At 45.0% G+C, this 20,241-nt stretch overlaps 1 protein-coding gene and 1 pseudogene across 4 annotated transcripts in view; both read left to right on the top strand.

Annotated features, from left to right (window-relative positions):
* Positions 1-2,358: 2,358 nt before the first annotated feature.
* LOC116585314 lies at positions 2,359-2,513 on the top strand (annotated as a pseudogene).
* Positions 2,514-3,921: 1,408 nt separating this feature from the next.
* Positions 3,922-20,241, top strand: part of CORIN (corin, serine peptidase) — a 249,441-nt gene continuing 233,121 nt past the window's right edge. For 3 of the 4 annotated variants that reach the window (XM_032334230.1, XM_032334229.1, XM_032334232.1), the window contains exon 1: positions 4,876-5,364. In XM_032334230.1, coding sequence (XP_032190121.1) covers positions 5,053-5,364 — 312 coding nt within the window. In that variant the 5' untranslated portion in view covers positions 4,876-5,052. The other variant, XM_032334231.1, reaches the window with a different exon arrangement.

The raw sequence follows: 20,241 nt of genomic DNA, 5'->3' as shown, positions 1-20,241 counted from the left end.
AGTAGGCAGAGGGGGGTGGGGGGAAGCAGGCTCGGGGCTCGATCCCAGGACCCTGGGATCATGACATGAGCCAAAGGCAGAGGCTTTAACCCACTGAGCCACCCAGGTTCCCCGAGTTAAAACGCTTTTAGAGAGAACTTCCCTTTTCACCATCATCTGGCCGTCCTCTGTCTTGCAGTATCTTCTCCCCCAGCACCATACCTGTCAGCGTATCATGTAGTCGCTCGTTGTCTCATCTCCTTCACCAGAACGGAAGCTCCATAAGGACAGGAGTGTGGTTTTGTTTGCTGTAACCCCACAGTGTTCATGCCCAGCCACATAGTAGATTCTGGTATTACTTTCCTCGGGCTACCATAGCAAATTACCACAAACAGAATGGCCTGGAACAATGAATTTATTCTCTCACAGTGCGGGCGGCCAGAAGTCCAAAATCAAAGTGACAGCGAGTTCGTTCGTTCTGGACACTGAAAAGTGTTCCATGCCTCTCTCTCAGCTTCTGGTTGTGGTTGTTGGTCCTTGTCTTGTCCTGGCTTGTCGACGTAATCACTCCGATCTCACCACCATCCTCCCATGACCTCCTTCTCTGTGTCTGTATTCTTTTCTGTCTCTTACAAGGTTACTCAGGGTCTACCCTGAGTCCATGTAATCTCATTTTAACTAATTACATCTGCAAAGACCCTATTTCCAAATGAGGAAGGTAATAATCTCAGGTGGCAAAGAGACATGAAATTTGGGGGATGGATGGGGGGGGTAGTATTCAGCCCAGTACAATGCTCAATATTTGATGGATGAATGAATGAATTCGCAGTGTAGTTCTAGGCTGTAAACTCCTTGGGCATTTTTCATTACTCTCTTAATAATCGTGCTGCAGAAAATAGGGGTTAACAGGTCAGTCTGGTTCTAGAGTACTTGGGTTCCAATTCTGGTTCTGCCACTTCCTAGCTGTGAAATCGTGGGCAATTAGTGAACTTCTATGAGCCCTCAGTTTCCTCTTGTAAAATAGTGGCAATAAATGTTAGCTATTATTTTGTGTATGCAACTATTTTTTTTTAAGATTTTATTTATTTGACACACAGAGAAATCACAAGTAGGCAGAGAGAGAGGGAAGCAGGCTCTCCGCTGAGCAGAGAGCCCGATGTGGGACTCGATCCCAGGACCCTGAGATCATGACCTGAGCTGAAGGCAGAGGCTTAACCCACTGAGCCACCCAGGTACCCTGTGTCTGCAACTATTTTAAAGCACATTACGTTTTAAAAACTCGCACATAGCCGACGTATTCTCATTTTACAACAGAGGAAACGACCTTTGTTTCAAGAATTAAAAACTGAGAAAATAGGTAAGTCACTTTGTGAAGTGCTTGGCACATAGTGCTTAGAAAATATAGCTATAATAATAAATGTGACTTAATCTCATAACTTTAAGAGCTCTGTTACAAACTGATTCTTAAATCAGAGAAAAAGGAATCTGTTGTGAACTGAGGCACCTCAGTTTTTGCCCATGCAGTCACTGTCCCTGAGGGGACACTCTCCCTGGGATAGAACAGGCAGAATGCTGGCCAGAGGTAGGGGCATTTGGACAAATTACGGTAAGGGACCCTGGTTGGGGGGGGGGGGGACAGCACTAGGTGTGCAAGGACACTAAAAATTCCTTTGGAACTTTAACTGGGCCAATTCTAACTAACTTCGTCCCAAATGGTTGCTGTGGTGTATGAGGAGGAGATTGATGTCGTGGTAATATATTCTGCAAATAGAATGTCTACACAGGCTGCTTTTAATACATGCAGAATATTTCAGTATGCAGATAGGGGTATGTTTTTTCCTTCTTTTAAACGAAAAAAGCTTTCTCCTCCCCGCAATAGGTAAACTTCCAGTTTGCCTGTTTCTTGCTCTTAATATCTTTTAAAAAAGCATGCTTAGGCCTCAGCTAAAAAGGTTACGCTCTAAATTCTGTAAAGCCAGTCCCACATTTTTAAGTATCTTTCCATGGCTTATAGATGTGTGCATTGGTTTCGTAGTGTATTTATTCCACTGGACTGAAAGTTCTGGGAGGGCAGGAACTCTTATTTTGTTCATGTGGCAGCTAGCAGATCCAAAACGAGTTATTAGTTGAATGAATAACTAAATATGTTGTTGGGTAGCATCTCTGTCTTAGCCACTGCTTGCCTATTATCATCCTGGGATGCTTTTTTAAAGTAATCTCTTTCTTGTTCTCAAATTGCCTTCATTTGTAGTACTAAGCACTAAATAGGCCTGTAAATATGTGACCAAAATTTGTTATGTAAAATCACCCTTTCCAGAGGTATATTCACTACCTTTAAGTTGACTTTTCCACAGATCCCTTCAAGGTTTGTATTTTTTTCTCGCTTCTCAGCTTTTTGGCTAAGATCAAGTGTAGTATCTGTTCTTATCAGTTTAAAATTACCTAATTAGTTGGATACCAGGCTAGACGATAAAAATTTCAGAAGGCTAGAAATGTTTCTTGTGAAATTAAAGTATTTTAAGAAGCTAACTGATGGTTGTCATTTTAAGCTGAAAAGTAAATGTCGCAAACTTTTAAAATGGAATAATTCAAATAGGTCATCGAAGATCTGTGGGCCCTCTACATAGTCAGAGCATGAGACTTTTCACATTTTTGTGATTTCTTACATTATAAACCTTTGTTACAAAGTATGTAAAAATAGATGTTTACTTTTTTTTTTTAAGATTATTTATTTATTTATTTGACGGACAGAGATCACAGGTAGGCAGAGAGACAGGCAGAGAGAGGAAGGGAAGCAGGCTCCTTGCTGAGCAGAGAGCCCAATGTGGGGCTCGATCCCAGGACCCTAATGACCTGAGCCTAAGGCAGCCTAACCCACTGAGCCACCCAGGCATCCCCTGTTTACTCTTCAGCTAACAATACTTAAAAGTATTCACTCTGGCCCAATGGTAACGAGAACTAGTTGGGTTTTTGTTGTTGTTGTTGTTGTTTGGTGTTTTGCTGGAATGATGTTTAAGGAATTCTTATTTTACACCGGCAATATAAGCAGCTTTAGTTCCCAGAACATAGTATAGTGGTGGGAAAGGGACACTTGTCTACCTGCACTGGCCATCCCATATCCTCTGATGGAGACACTTCCATTTCACAGTTCCTGTCGCACCTCCACCAGAGGGCAGAAAGTGGACGAGAAAGGAGGTGAAGGAAATTCATACTTGTCTTCAGAATGCCTCTAGAAACACCGGGACTAAATCCCAACCTGCTTTTGCAAATTGAGTCAGCTGTGGCTCAGCTCTGCTCGAGATAGACCTGGCTGAAGATTGCACTGGGCTCTTCGTTTTCAGGCCGGTGTCCCTGCACTGAAGAGGACTGATGAGACAGTATTTTCCTAAGAGCACAGTCCTGCAATTACCCTACTTCCGGTCGTCCCAGCTCAGCACTTGGCTAGCTTAGGCTGGCTACTTTGGCTCCCTAAATCTTTCTCATCCCTAAAGTAAACATAATAATAGTACCTCAGAAAGTGGTTGATAGAACTAAAAGAGAGAATGCATGTACGGGTGCTCAGCACAAAGCTTGGCTCAGATACTAAGAGCTTAAATTTTGTGAATTATGATAAACTTGTCAGATGCTGGATTTCAAGTCCAATGTCTGGAACACTATTTTACTATACACATGCAATATTTCTTCACTTTTTCATTTCAGAAGCAAAATACCGATTTCTCCCCCAATTTTACAGATGTATCCTCTCTCCAACCCAGCAATAATATTCAAGGAACAGGTGCCTGAGGCATACTTTGTTGACTGTGCATGGCCCCCACCAGAAAAATGGGCATGGATTTATTCAATGACCTCCTGAGTCATCCTTGAAATTTCCATGAAGATCTTGACTGAAGTTGGATGAAAACTCATTTCTAAGAAAAATGCAATGTATTCTGTCCCCTCCCCCCATACATTTGACGACTTGGGCTTCAAACCCTAAAGTAATCTTTGCCGTTGTAAATGCGTTCAGTGCCCTCGACGCTGTCGCGAGAGCGGATGTTAGTGAATGAGAGAAAAGGGGAATTGTTGGCCCCTCAGTTGCAGCCTGTGGACGCCTCCCTAGGAAATCGCCACCCAGGTTTATGGAAACAGCCTGAGGTTCTCCGGCATCGTGCAGCCTCAGCAAAGTCTGGGGCATCTTGCAAAAGCAGTTTCTTCACGTAACATGTAATAGAGGGCAAGTTTCTATTTGCCTAATGCAAATAATGCCGGTCTTTGAAACGTTAAATCTTTTTTGAGAAAACAAATTTGGCCTTTAATTGCCAGTGCCTGCAGTTATTTATTTATTTTTTCCCTTGGGTAGGCTCTGGCTAAAAGAAAATGGTCTAGGGTGAGATAAGATTTGGGCGAGCAGAGAAGTAACTCTTTTGCTCCCAACTATTCTGTCTCCCACAGCCCAGACTTTCAAATCTCATCCTTCCCTTGCTGCCCTCGCGGGGTGCTCCCCAGTGGGGGTGGGGGAACCGGCAGTGCGCTTGGCTTTCCCTCTGCCCCCGGAGAGGAACTTTAAATGCAAAGAGGTGGGGTTGCAGAGATCTGTCCTTAAGGCTCTTATGGGTGGGACCCAGAGACGGGAGGGTAGGGAGGGAGTGGTTCGCGGGTGGGATCTGTCGAGCAGACAAAATGTGGGGCCCCTGTCCCTTGAAGTTTAACTTGTCTCTTCCCTGAGTGAGGAGCAAGGCGTCCCTAGTAGCCTACCACCCCCCAACCTACGCAGGGGCACGAAGAGGAGATAAGAGCCACCAGGATAAGAGTGGCTAGAGGAAGAGGCGAGACATGTTCTCCAGGAAACAGCCCCCTGCCCCGGCTCGGGAAGAGAGCTACCGCCCAGCGCGGGCCCCGGAGCAGGTAAGACCCCCCACCAAACGCGCTTGCCCGCAAACAGGTCGGATGACCTCTCAGTCCGGGTGAATTCAGGGTCAACCCCTCCCTCCCCTACGCCCGCGTCCCTCCGAGCCACCTTCCTCCCCCGCCGTCGGTGAGCTTCGGCTTCCCAGTCCGGCGCTGAGCTCCCTGCAACCAGTCCTCGGGCGCGTGATGCTCCAGGGGTCTCTGAGCGTCCGCGACCCTAGCAGGGTCATGGGCAGAGTTTCGTTCAGCGTCAGAGCCGGGTCGGTCCGGAGACCCCGCTCTCCTTGGCAGGGGCGTCGCCACGTCTGCTACAGAGTCCCTCCTCGGCCGGGCGCCCTGCACGCAGTGAGCGGACTGGGCGGCGCGCGGGCGCCCGGGGAGGCTGCCGCAGGAGCCGTCGCCACCAGCCCCTCGCGGGTCCCCCGCTTCCCCGCGGAGCCAGCGCCGCGGACGCGCGACCTGTGCGAGCACTGCGCAGCAGCCCGGCAGGCCCCAGACGTAAGCGCCCCCAGCCCGCTTTCCAGCTGCGCGCGTCTCGGTCTCCGTCTCCCTCGCAGCCCGGACTCGCGCTCGCTTCCCCGGTGCCGAGCCGGGACCTGGAGCTCACTGCCCATTCGGAGCGTTGCGCACCCATAACCGGTGCCGCTCGCAGCGTGCCGGGAACTCCCGCGCCCCCAGCGCGCAAACTTTGTCTCTGGCGCAAATCAGCCGGGACACCCCGGGCGCCAGCCTCCGAGGGGCGCAGGTTCAGAGCTGCGCGGGGTTTGGCGGCCCCGATCGTGTCCTGGAAAGGGACCGCGCCGCCCCTAGCTCGGGAGAGGAAAGGTAGGGAAGAGCATCGCGGACGGTCCTCACTGGCCTGAGTCCCCAGGAATGGGGTCTGATTCAGGACGGCGCTGCTTTTGCGGTGACAGGAGGGTCCCGGCGACCGCTCACTGCCGCTCGGTCCGGCCTGCACGGAGTCCCTCTCTGCGGGCGGGGACCCTGAGGGCTGAGCGGGCGAGAGGAAGGTGGTGTCGCGTCGGATCCTGGGGGGACTCTTCCCCTGCTCCCGTGGCGGGCGCCGGGCTCCTAGAGCCACCGGCTGGGGGCGGGTGGATGCTTTTAGCGCTGCTGGTCAGTGGCCCCCGAGCCCCGGGCGCTGCAAGCTCGGCAGGACGGCGGCGGGCCAGGCATTCCCAGGGACGCTGTCCTCGCAGTTCAGAAAGTGGGGCTTTCCTCCTGCGGGAAGCCTCTGAGAACAATGCACGAAGCCTCATTCTTGTAAAAGGCTAAGGCGGCTTCTATACCCACTGTAGTTTGTAGGGTTTTTTTTTTTGTTTTTATTTTGTAAAGTAATTTCCTGGTGGAAACAAAACTGCAAAGGAATGTCTGGCTGCTACCAGAAGGGGAGCCAAGTCAGGATCGTTGTCCAACAACACACGTTTTAGCTGAAGGTGTTGAAATTAAAGATGCTGCAAAACATTAGTTTTTGGCACATCCTGGAGAGAATGTGAAGAAACACTGCATTTTTTTAAAGGCATAAAACCAATTTTTTGTTAGTCACAATACATTTACCTGCCTTTTTGTGTTATTTGGTCCCCAGTAGTTTTGTTCGTGAGATTATGCTAAAAATTAGTCCCCAAACCAGATTCCTGGCGATTGACAGGTTAGATTAGAGGTCCGTGTAGACATGTGTGAAAGTGGGGCAGAGCAGTCAGGTTTTCCATAGAATCCTTACCAGGACACCGGGAGTTGCACTATGATGAACTATTCTCAGAGCTATCTGGGTGGGAAATCTCATAAATCCCAAAATGCCAAGATGCTGCAAAGCTTTATTTAGGGGACGAGGCATCTTCCCAGAAAGTTCCTTGCAGGATAGGCTTACAACTACGATGTTGAAAACCTCTATTAACCTTCCAGGGGGTTAAATTAAGAGACAAATAATAATTGCCTCATTCATCTCACGGAGTGTATTTCCAGGCATAGTGAAACTTTTTTTTAAAGAAGATGCATAATTAATTCCATCAGAAACCTTCCTCTTAATGCTGCAGTAATCTTAATAGTGTTCGTCTGGAAGGCATCAGTGCTTCTACCACACTCACCAGCTGGGGTTTCATTTTGGAAAAACCACCTTTCCCACCAGGCCTTCATCTGGGTTTCAGTGCTTGCTGGCTCTATTTTCCTTCAAGCCCCTCAGTTGCCCTTCCCCATTGTTGGGGGGCAGACAAGAAGGAGGTTGGGGGAGAAGCTGAGCAGCCTGTTATCTCCAGATAGTTAGCATCGTCGCCCTCTAAAATCTGTATTTTTTGATCTCCATACTCTTAGCGAGGTACTCGGTTGCTCATTTTTCCTCTTACCCTCACCTCTAGCCTCCCTTGACATAAAGACCTAAAGTCTTAGGGCTTTTCAGTTTCTGAGTGTCTTACTGCTGGGGAATGGGAGCTCCTTGAAGACCAGGAAAGCTGCAATACAGAATTTTCCTGAAGGGATCTAAGGGAGAAGGGTTTATTTCATGTGACACTGACCTTAGTAAGTTATTTGACAAGCATGTGTCCGTGTGTCCTGTTTGCCCCATCAGGGTTTGGAAGATGGGGCTGGTTGGCTTAAGTACACTGACCTGTATGGAACACTAGATCCACAGGAAGCACTCAAGCAACCTCCAGACTGTTCCATGCAATCTACTCAGACACGCGCACGTGCACACAGACACACGTGCATGCTTTTGTGGTTTAGACTGTTCAATGAGGGTAGCAAAGAAAGAAGTCGCAAGAATGAAAGATGCCGTTAGCTTGTGTGCCTTGGAGAGGAGAGTATGGGTTCTGGTGTCTAAGCGATATTCAGATCTCTGGCTTTAACCCTTAAAAGTGACAAGGCTCAGGGCAAGTCAGATGCTGCCGTTGAACCCTAATGTCCTCATCCAGCAAATGGGGAGACTATTTCTAACCATTGATAAGAATGCTGTGAGGGTTAAGGAAATGAGTAAGTCCTAGAAATACTATCTGTACTATTGGTCTCCCTAACCTATTGTTATTTACAGAATCGGTTTCATCTCAGACTCAATAAGTCTACGCCAGACTTCTCTGTACAGCCCCGCTTCTGGGAGTCTAAAGCTGTGCTCTACGATGGAGTATTTGCTGGTCACACATTGTTACTTAAAATTAATGTCATTATTTGAATTCATCAAAATTAAATCTAATTAAAATTCATTTCTGTTCTTCAGTCTCACTAGATACTTTGACCAATGATTACCATATTATGTCAATAGAACATCATTTTCAAGACAGAATGTCCTCTGGAACTTTCTTTCACTTGAGTAATAATTTAATGAGGCTCTTGGATGATACAGGTTTTCTGTCCGGTGCCTCCTTTTGCCTCTTTTCTTCCCAAGGAGTGGTTTTGTACTGCTAAGTCACTTCTGTTTTGCTGACATTTCTGACACTGCTGGGGCATTTGTTGAATGGTAAATGACTAGAGCCCTTTATAAATCAGTCAACGAGTGTGAATTAGCCACAGAGTCCTTGGGCATTCTCCCCTCAGCCTTGATGATTTTTGCTAATGTATCATTCTTCTCCCTCACAATGAGCTTTATGACTGATGGTTTTCCTAGTATTAGAGCACAAAGTCTAATCTAATAGAGGGAGGCTTTTCTCTCTCCCTTGTGCCCTGACATGTTGATTTTTACAAGAATGACCATACTGGAAGACTAGGTTCTATGTTTGCATCAAATCCATTGAAAGTTCAATTTATTCAGATTTGAAACTAGCACCTCCGCCTTATTCTGTAGGACCCAGTCCTGAACCTATCACCATTTGACAGGCTATTTATTTTCCCTCTTTATGTTGATTGTTTTCTCTGTCGTCTTGCTCTCAGGGAGAAGCTTCTCATATTCCCTTCTCAGGGAATATCTTCTCAGGCAGAGATATTTCTGTGTTTTTGTTCATGGCTAGAAGAACGCTTGGTACATAGTTGGTACTTACTAATTATTTGTGAATGGATGACTGTACAGAGGCGTATTTGGAACTACGTAGGATGGGTAGATGCTGTATTAGGGTCCATGAGCTCTATAACAAATAACTGCAAACTGCGTGGCTTAACACACCAGAAATTTACTCACTCAAGTCCAGAATCAAAATGTCAGCAGGGCCATGTCCCTTGAAGGTTCTATGGAAGAATCCATCCTCCCTTCTTCCTAACTTCTGGTGGTTGCTGGCAATGCTTGGCATTCCTTGGCTTGTAGCTACGTCACTCCAGATTCTGCATTCCTAGTCCCTCCCTGCATTTCAGTGTTCTTTCCTCTTATTATAAGGACATCATATTTGGTTTAGGGCTAAATCTAATTCAGTATGACCTCACCCTAAATAAGTCCAAAGGCAAGACCCTATTTCCAATAAAAGGGTCACCTTCTGAGAGATTCCAGCGGACATGAGTTTCAGGAGACGTGGTTCAAACCAGTACAGATGCAGATAGTTAATCCTTTCCCTGCCTGGATTCCTAACCCCCTGGAGCCTGATTTTGTTTCTGGGACTTTGCTAAACCTGTTTTATGCCAAATATAGTCCCCGGCGTTGGTTATTCCTACAGACAAATAATCACGTGCAGGATGGGGAGATTAGGTCTGCTTCCTACGTGGGCAGGCGTGGAATACGTGGGCTGGGTCATCTCTGATTGCCGGAGCCGCTGCCCCTTCCTGAACCTGTTGCTATTCTCAGCCCTGTCGCTAGCCTCGACTTCTTTGTCTTTGCTCAAATAGAGCCACTGTTGTCCTAGAGCGCTGGCTGGTCTGCCTCACCCTTGAGCGTTCTGCAGCAGTGTTTGCTCAGCTCGGAGCTCTGCCGAAGGGTTCCCGTAAATTATGCTTTTCGCTCAGCCTGCTGGCAGTTGCCACCATCCGCTCACCTCCCAGCAGCTGTTTGAGTGTTCTCCTGCGGTACGTTTCTGCATGTCCTCGCCATCAGAGCTGGTGGTGACAAGCGCGGTATCAGTGCTTGATGGGCTGGTTGGAGACCCAGGGTGGTTCTGTAGGTGATCTCTCTTACCATTCGGTTATCAGCGCTGCAACTCTGCTGGCTGCTCAGGCGGACACCTGTGGGGAAAGGCCAGGCATCCAACAGTGTAGCTGAGGAGTTGGGCAGAAAATATAGGGGGGAGTGGCAAAGAACATTTCGGTGCCACTCGTTGTAGTCAGCCCAGGACCCCTTCGGGCCTTTAGGCTGAAAGTGTCTGAAGAACATCTTTTATTTCCAGCAGCTGGGAGATTTCTAGAGAAAGGTGTTTATGCAGCTGAGAAAGGGAACCCTGTCACTCTCCAAAGCCATGAGGTCATTCTGCAAAAGCGTCACAGGAGCATAGTAAATGTTGATAGCACCAGGAAATCTTAATGTGGAGCTTCCCTGAACCCCATGAGCAGCGAAAAATCTCTATAAACCATTCCATGTGAATTTTTGTGGCTAGGGCACCATAACATCCTGAGGGTCATGTACCAGAGCTAAATAACTTCAACTTTAGAGAATAAGCCACACAGCCAGGACAAAGGGAAGAATAGATTTGCTCACCAACATTCCTCTGCCAGGCACAGTACTAGGCTTTGGGGTACACCAGTGGACAAAACACAAAGGTTCATGCACGTGTGGAGCTTAGCTTCTAACTAAGCAGTGATCACAGAATCAGAAGTGCAGGGAAGAGAGATAACTGTTTAAGTAGTGTGAGTCCTTTTGCCTTCATTCTGACTAGTGCCAGGGAGAGAGCCCAGTGGTAGGGAACCCATGGTTCGTTTCAGAACACCGGTGTCTACGTAGCCACCTTGCAGTCCTCCATGTGGTCCTGTGTTTAAAGCTTTGTGCCTTCTTGTCCTCAACCCCAAGCCAGTTAATTCATCTAGTACTCAACCGATGAGCCTGTTCCATCTCTGGACAAACTAACTTTATGAGGTTAATGGACAGAAGGTGCCTTGGTCTCTGGTGTGGTGTTTTCCTTAGGGATTTGCAAGGATTATTTTGATTCTCACCTTTGCGGGTCTATTTCAGGGCCTCATCCTGTAAGCAAGATGACACTCCTCTGTAGTGTGGTTTGGAGATCAAAGCTGTATTATTTTGCTTAATCTATTTCTCTGTGATCATTCAGAACAATTTTGCCCAAGTGGAACAAACACAGGAAATCACAAATGGGAGTTCTAGTCTTCATCTGACCCTAAGTTGCTTTGAGACTACAGAAGTCAGCCTGTTTGATCCCAGTGTCCTCACAGGTCAAATGAGGTAGTTGGACAAGATACTCTCCAAGGTTTCTAGATCTAAAAGCTGCAGTGTTAATGCAGCGGAGAAAAGGAGCAGAGCATTGAACCCTTTTTTTCTTTCTTTACCCCCTCTCGAAAGTGCTATTTGGGGAAGAGTTATCCTGGTGGACCTTAATGTCTGCTTCTCTCTTTGTGGGTCTTTTTGCTGATTCTTCTTACGGTGACCATCTGCCGAAGTAGAGAATTCCATCCCCAGACTGATCAGATGAAATCTGATCACCAGAGCCCGGATTTGTCTAGTGGTACCTTTTCTGACTATAAGTCAAGGCCAAGCACTTCTCCAACGCATGCGACTTATGGGTGGTGGGAAGAATGGGGTGAGACCGTCATGGGGGATGGGGTCTTCCAGCAAATGGCCCAGGATCAAGCTAGGGGCCAGGTATGCCTCTGGGCATAGCCAAGGAGCAGTTTGACACAGGAGAAAATTCATTTTCCTAAATGGCTAAGTAGGAACCGCCCCCTCCCCCATATTCTGTTAAGAAACAAAAAATAATAAAAATGTGTTCAGAGTAGTAAAGGAACCGACTTCTTAGGGAAAAGGAAGAATTGTTGGATGTCTGAAATCTAGGAAGCCTGGTTATAAAATAACTCGGGAAGTAGAGTGAGCCTGATTAAACCATTAAACCCAAGCCAGGGAAGTAGGCCTACGCAGCCTTAGGTTCTCAGGCATGCAGACCAGACTCATCATTTAGCTGCTGGTGCCTCCAGCAAGTACATTTCCCTCTGCTCAGTTTCCTCCTCTGAACAGTGGAAACAGGATCCCTCATGAGAGGGTTGTGAATAAGGAGTCAGTAAAATAATGTTTTGTGGAGATGCTTTGTAAGAATACAAGTTGCTAGGGGGCTCCTGGGGGGCTCAGTTGTTAAGTGTCTGCCTTTGGCTCAGGTCATGATACCAGAGTCCTGGGATTGAGCCCCACATTGGGCTCCCTGCTCAGCGGGAAGCCTGCTTCTCCCTCTCCCACTCCCACTGCTTGTGTTCCCTCTCCGCTGTGTCTCTGTCAAGTAAATACAAGTTGCTGAATTATTTTTTCTTTTTCCTTTTTTTTTTTTCCTTTGGTTACTATTATCTGTGGAGAATTTAGTTGTGCCTGTCCCTAGATAATATCCCTCTTGATTTGAAATCTCAATTCTGTGTCATCAGTCGCTCTCCCTAGAGAAGGCTGAAAGAAGAAATGTTGTTTTCTATGTCTGGGCTCCCTCATGAGTACGACAAAAATACAGCGACTGGAATTTAACATCACTCTGCTTCCTTTGTGGTGTTTCTTCCAACACCATCCCTTAGAAATATAATGCCGGCCACAAAAGTAGCTACATTTGAAAAAAGCAAAAAAGAAACAGATTGAGGTTAATGTAATTTATTTAACTCACTATACCTAGGATTTTATAATTTTAACCTGGAATCCATACAAAAATTATTCATGAAATATGTTACTTTTTTTTAAAATAATAAGTCTTCAAATTTCAATACTCTCATGGCACATCCCAATTCAGATGGGTCAAATGTCTGCACTCAGCAACCACATGTGGTTGGCTAGCATCTACTGTCTTGGGTAGGACAGACCAAATGGAATATGGTAGGTTGGGGGTAGTGGCCCCCAAAATATATCCATGAATGCCCCCTTTTATGGCAAAAAGGACTTTGCAGATGTGATTGGTCAAGATTGTGAGATGGGGAGATTATCCTGGGTTATTTGGGAGGACCTGATGGAATCCCCATCTTCTTGGGCAGGAGAGTCAGAGTCAGAGTGTAGGGGCCTATTTTAAGCCAGAGCAGCCCCACCTCGGTTGAACAGCCATTTTGTTGTTTATGCATTAAAACTTAAATTGACCGTGCGCCTCCCGCCCCAGGGGAACTTACTTAAAAGCAAATCCGGGAAACCAATCCCAGGTAACAAAGCCCAAATACAAGGGTGGGTCAGGTCAGGTGGAGATGACAGAGCCCAAATGCAGGGATGAGTTGGGTTCGGGTGGAGGTGGAGACATCCAATTAGTAGAGCGAGTATACTGTCTCCCTAGCTACCAAAGAGTGTGGGCCCCGCCTTTTGGCGCCAATTCTGACTAAGGTGATAGGTGAGTTCAAATAGCTACTATGGGATGAATTGTAATTCAATTGGCCACCCGTGTGTGACCTAGCATGACTGTGCAGCTTTCTTTGTGTATTACAATCTCACTCGCCTCCTGTGTGTGGCCAGGCCCAACCACATGGCCTTTGCTCTATAAAAGTTAGTCTGTGAGGCAGGGAGGGGGTCGCCCTCTCTGTAAGGGGCGGCCCCGACTGGTCTGTTCGATGGTTGGTTTGATTCTTGATGCTTGGCACGAAATAAAACTCTGCTTGAACTTTGCTTTGTATCAGTCTCGCTCCTTTGACCATGGACCCATTATTGGGGGACCCAACAAGAGAAGGAAACAATGAGATGGCGGGTCCACGTGGAGATTGGAGAGAGGTGTTTTCAAGATGCAGGAACTTCCGCCAGCCATGGCCTACAGATGGGTAGTGGCTAAAAACTGGAAAACGCAAGGAAACAGATATTCCTCTGAGAGCCTTCCAGAGGAAGGGGCCTTGCTGACACCTTGGCTTTGGTCCAGCGAAACTGATTGCAGACATCTGACCTCCAGAATTATGAAGGAATGAGTTTGTGTTGTTGTCAGCCACTGTGGCAAATGGTTACAGCAGCCATAGGAAACTAATTCCTTACTGATGGTCTAATGTTAACATCGTTTCTAGGACCGTTTTGAGAAGGTGTCCGTCTGACTCCCATCAGCTTAGACAGTTACGGTCACTGGCTTCATCCCAGCCCGGGCTGGGGTAGCGATGCCCCGTCATTCCTTGGGTTGGTGCACATGATAGCCGTCCTCCCTGAGCAGTGGCGTCTGTTTCTGACTGACTTGATTGCATCCTTCGATGGTAAAACTCAGCTGATGTCATTGTCCTTGAGGATGAATAGTGGAGAGAGGATACAGTACAGAGGACGGAGAAATGGTTGAGAAAAAGTTACTGGCTCTCTCTACTAGCCACTCAATATTTTCTTAAGTCTAAAAATGTGCTGAAAATGATGTCTATTAATTTTTTTAAAAAAGGTATGGCCCTGTGGGTTTGGTAGAAGTAAGGTCATTCTTACATCTTTATCTGTGAATGTTAGTGAATGTGATTGGACTGCTAATTCTTAATGTTTAGTGAGCAAGAGAATCACTGGGTGAGACCCAAGAATTTGCATTTCTAACAAGTTCCAGGGGCTGCAGATACAGGAGGTGGGCAGGGAGGTATTGGGAGAGCCGCAGACCTGGCCTCCATGGGGAGGGTGCGGCCCTATTGCTGGGAAGGCTCCCAGGTCAGTCTCCCCTCCCCCACCAGGGTATACACAGAATCCTCTTCCAACAATAAGCCCAGTGGGCCGTTGCTAAGAAACTTGAGAGTGGGCACCTCTCCTCTTGCCTGTCTCTTTTGTGTCTCCCACCCTGAGGTCTAAAGTAGATGACAATCCTGAGATCCCCAAGTCTTAGCTAAAAATACTTTATTTGCCACAGAGGCCAGCTGACTTCTCAGATTTCCCAGTTGGAGTGAATCCCCCAGACCCGGGGCTGCCCCAGTGGAAAGGCTATAAACAGAAAATACCAAGTTAAAAATAGCCCTGGGGAGGCCCCTCAAAGCTCTCACACCCAGCTGCCCACAGGAGATGACCAGTTCTGGGCAAGGGGGCGAGTGGGGGGATCAAGCCAGGAAGGACGGAGGAACTGTGGCTGCGTCCCTGTTCATCCTGTGGAGGAATTAGGGCAAATTTTAGAGACTAGCTTCCTCTCTCCTGGTCTTGGTGGGTTTTGGGTTTTTGTTTGTTTGTTTGTTTGTTTTTTAATGTAAATTCTAGAATTAGTAACTATAGTCCTAAACCTGGGTAATGGTGATTTTTATGCTACTATCTTCTGCATGACAATAAAATTGAGCTTCCCATCTTTTCTGAAATGGAAAAAAGAGATGAGTCCTTCCAAAGGTGTCCTTGGTGAGAAAATCAAGTGGTCCCTTGGAAGGACTTGTAAGAGCTGATTTGCGTGCCAGGATCAGTGGTCCAGGTCACCTTGGGGCCACCTCCGATTGTTTGCCTCAATCCCTCCCATCTAGCACTCACACTTTTTTTTTTTTTTAACATTTTATTTATTTATTTGATGGACAGGGATCACAAGTAGGCAGAGAGGCAGGCGGGGGGGGGGGGGAAGCAGGCTCCCCGCTGAGCAGAGAGCCCGATGCGAGGCTCGATCCAGGACCCTGAGATCATGACCCAAGCTGAAGGCAGAGACTCAACCCACTGAGCCACCCAGGCACCCTTAGCACTCATGCTTTTTATTTGGATTGTTCTGACTTTACCTCTATCAACCGAATGTCACTAAGAGGAACAAAAATGCTCTCTGGGTAAGAGATAAATATTCCTAATTTACAATATTCTCCAATCATTTTGTGTCAGAAACTCCTAATGGCAGGCACCATTCTCCCTTTCCTCCTTGAAGAGAACTTTCCCAACAACTGAAAATTATCTTCTTTCTGGAAAAAAATTATTTATTTTCCCTAGTGGAAGTAAACAAAACTCATGGAATAACTGTTATGATTTTCATTAAAAATTTTTTAAAATTAAAATTTCTTTTAAACTTTTATTTATTTATTTTTTAATTTTTTAAAGCGGGCTTTCCTTTTTAAAAAAATGTGTTGTTTCTCCACTCACATTTCTCAAAGACAAAGGAAAAATATTAAAAAAATTATCCAATTTGGCTTTTTCCCTGTTAACAGAGTGTTGAATGCTCTGCAGTGTGGCCAGGACATTGGTCAAGTTGGAAAGGAAGCGATGTACTCAGAGCTTCTCTGATGGTCTGGCTACAGCAGCATCAAACCCTGAAATACACATTATACACACTCACAACCTCCTGACCTCAAGGTAAGGGAGAAGACTGAAGGATCCAGAGCTTGTGTGTGTGTGTTCTTTTTTTTTTTCTTTTTTAACGAAGTGGGAAAAAAGTGAACAAAGGAAGAACATGATTGCTTTCTATAGATTTCAAACCTTTGTTTGGATCTTTCTATTCTTGCCATGGTGAAGAGCCGAGTCCTGAATTTGTTCTCTGGGTGGAGCAAACCAGGGGTAGTGCAGTGGCCAAGACCTTGGCTGCGGATGGGCACACTGCAGGGTGCGTTGGAGCCCAAGTAGGGAAAGAAGGGTTGGGTATGGAATCAGTCTGGGTGTGGGGTCAGAGCTTGGTGGGATGAAGAAGGCATCCATGCCAGGCAGCCGAGGCAGGATGTCAGAGCTCAGACAGCGTGAGCAGGGCGCCCCATAGGGAGGTGGGGCTGGGAGACTTGTTGCAGCCTGGAGGACTGATCAAATCATTACACATGTTAAGAATAAACCACATAGGGCGCCTGGGTGGCTAAGTGGGTTAAGCCGCTGCCTTCGGCTCAGGTCATGATCTCAGGGTCCTGGAATCGAGTCCCACATCGGGCTCTCTGCTCAGCAGGGAGCCTGCTTCCCTTCCTCTCTCTCTGCCTGCCTCTCTGTCTACTTGTGATCTCTCCCTATCAAATAAATAAATAAAAATCTTAAAAAAAAAAGAATAAACCACATCTCTTGCTATTGGAAACAGGAGTTAAAGATAGAAGAAGGCAGAGAGCTAAATCTAGAACCCTGTGATATGGGATTGGAATTGGAGGTTCGGGTATAAATGTGTGTTTCAACATAGATAGATGAGTAGAGATGTAATGTGTGTATGTATGTGTGCACAAAAGGTAAATACATTCCCCCCTGTGGCTCTACTCTGCTGAAAGACACCAGGAACAGTGACAACCTAAAAGCAGTGAGCAAACACTGTCGGTTCCAAGGGACAGCTAGCTCTAGGTTCTAGATAGCGTTTTTTTTTTTTTTTTTAAACAAAAAGGAATGAAGGTTCTTGGAGAAAGGGCTGAGTCCAAGGGTGAGGCAAGGGAAGTACAAGATGAGTCTGAAACATCTTGTTCCAGAAAGCAAGAGAGGGCTCAAAGAACGATGGGTACATATTAAAAGGACACAGAAGCCAGACTGACTTGGCTCCCACGGGCCAAATGGAGAGGCGTTTGGTGTCGAAATAAGTAATGGTGGTAACAGACGATATACCGTTGAATAGAACAGGAAACCAAGAGTTCATGCACGTGTCAACAAAAGGATGGTGAAAATTTGAAGGAATGAGATATTTCATAATTTTAATACCTCACCACAAAATACTTATTGATTATATGGAGAGGAGGAGGAGAGTAATATTACCGGTAGAAAAGCTTGGCAGACCTCATGTGATTAATGTGGCTATATCAGTAAACAAACACAAGGATAGGATACAATGAAGAATATAGGACCCCTTTTGTGATATTTCTGCTACAGACATCAAATTTAATCCTGAACCGCAATTCAGCACTCCACAAAAATCACGGGTCTGTAATTTACAAAAGCGCCAAAGTCACGGAGGTCGAAGGAAGACTGAGGAAGACCAAGAAAACATGAAAACCAAGTGTGATACCCAATTCTAAATTAGACTCTTTTGATATAAAGGGACTATTGGGACTATTGGTAAAACCTGAGTGAGTTCTGAGAATTAGATGGCAGCAATCTATCTGTGTAATTTCCTGGTTTTGATGGTTGTACTGTAGTTATGTAGGAGAATGTCTTTGTATGTAGGAAATACCCACTGTCATACTCCAGAGTGATAGGACTCTAGTTGACAACTTATGAAATGGTTCAGAAAAATAGTTCTTTGTATTGTACTTCCACCTTTCCTATAAATCAGTGGTTGTCTCAGATTTTTTAAAAAGGAGAAAAAAGGGGTGCCTGGGTTACTCAGTGGGTTAAAGCCTTTGCCTTTGGCTCAGGTCATGATCTCAGGGTTCTAGGATCAAGCCATGCATTGAGCTCTCTGCTCAGCAGGAAGCCTGCTTCGCTTCCTCTCTCTTTTAAAATCTCTCTTTTAAAATCCTCTCTTTTAAAATCTCTTAAAATTATTAAATAAAATAGATTTAATTTTTTCTCCTTTTTATTTTTTTATTTATTTTTTAAAAAGATTTTATTTATTTATTTGACAGACAGAGATCACAAGTAGGCAGAGAGGCAGGCAGAGAGAGAGGAGGAAGCAGGCTTCCTGCTAAGCAGAGAGCCCAATGCGGGCTCGATCCCAGGACCTTGGGTTCATGACCTGAGCCAAAGGCAGAGGCTTTAACCCACTGAGCCACCCAAGCGCCCCTTGTATCTACATTAAGACTATTTGTAATCATGACAACTATTTTTGGGAAAGCGGTAAGCAAAAAGTATACTGTTAATACACAATCTTACATTTCCAAAAGGAGAATTTTTTCCTAAGTTCTTCATATGAAAACAAGATTATCATCACTTCATTCACAATCATAAATTTTTAAAAGATTTTATTAATTTATTTGACAGAGAGAGAGATCACAAGCAGGCAGAAAGGCAGGCAGAGAGAGAGAGAGGAGGAAGCAGGCTCCCTACTGAGCAGAGAGCCCAAGGCAGGGCTTGATCCCAGGACCCTGAGATCATGACCTGGGCTGAAGGTAGAGGCTTAATGAGCCACCCAGGAGCCCCAACAATCATAAGTTTTAATTGCATTTTGGTAAAGCATAAATGTTAATGTCCAAGTTTAGGCAATTATTAAACATTTACAGATACCTTATTTTTATTAGTCTCTTAATTTGGATTCAGAGGTTTGCCTTTCATAAGCAAATTAGATACATTCAAAACATACTACATACTTAAAAACATTTATTATTTGTATGTTTGGTTTTGTCTCAAAGAATTGATAACTTTAGCACTGGAAAGCAACTCAGAAGAATTGACAGATATTATTCTTTGTAAAATACCATATTATAACTTTAAAAAATTTCCCTTTCACCTATTTGCCCATTCTCCCACCCACTTCCCCTCTGGCAACCACCAATTTGTTCTCTGTATTTAAATAAATGTTTGTTCATTTATTTTGCTCTTTAGATTCCACATATAAATGAAATTATATGGCATTTGTCTTTTCTGACTTTTTTCACTCAGCATAATACCCTTGGGTCATCCATTTTGTCACAAATGGCAAGGTCTTATTCTTTTTTATGGCTGACTAATATTCCCTGACTTTTTATCCATTCATCTATTGACAAACACTTGAGTTGCTTCCACACCTTGGCTACTGTAAATAATGCTGCAATAAATATAAAGGTGCAACTGTCTTTTCAAATTAATATTTTTGTTTTCTTTGAGTAAATACCCAATAATGGAATGACTAGATAATATGGTATTTCTAATTTTTTGAGGCATCTCCATACTGTTCTCCACAGGGCACAAATTTATAGTCCCACCAAGTGTGCATGAGTGTTCCTTTTTCTTCACATCCTCACCAACACTTGATAGTTCTTGTCATTTTGATACTGTCCATTGTGACAGGTATAAAATGGTATCTCATAAGAGTTTTAATTTGCATTTCCCTGATGATTAGTGATGCTATCTTTTCATGTGTCTTTTAGCCATCTATATGCTTTTTTTTTGGAAAAATGTCTATTCAGGTCTTCTCTCCATTTTTAAAATTACAGTATTTGGGAGGTCTTTTGGTGTTGAGTTGTATCACTATCACTTCTTTATGTATTTTTGATATTAATCCTTTATTGGATATATCATTTGCAAATATTTTCTCCCATTCTGTAGGTTGCCTCTCTGTTTTGTTGATAGTTTTCTTTTGTATACAAGAGCTTTTTTTTTTTTATGTAGTCCCAATAGTTTAATTTAGCTTTCATTTCCCTTGCATTAGGAGACATATCTAAAAACATGTTGCTAAGGCTGATGTCAAAGAGATTCTTGCCTTTGTTTTCTTTTAAGAGGAGTTTTATGGTTTCAGGTCTCACAGTAAGGTCTATCATCTATTTTGAGTTCATTTTTGTATATGGTATAAAACAGTGGTTTTCGTAAACCAAGAACATCCAGGTTCATTCTTTTGCATGTAGCTAACCAATTTTCCCACCACCATTTATTGAAAAGACTTTTTCTTATTGTATTTTCTTGCCTCCTTTGTCATAGATTAATTGACCGTGTAAGTGTGGGTTTATTTCTGG

The sequence above is a fragment of the Mustela erminea genome, chromosome 2, assembly GCF_009829155.1.
Source record: "Mustela erminea isolate mMusErm1 chromosome 2, mMusErm1.Pri, whole genome shotgun sequence".
In the NCBI taxonomy this organism is placed as follows: Eukaryota; Metazoa; Chordata; class Mammalia; order Carnivora; family Mustelidae; genus Mustela; species Mustela erminea.
The sequence above is the reverse complement of the archived record's forward strand: the minus strand, read 5'-3'. Positions and strand labels throughout refer to the sequence as shown.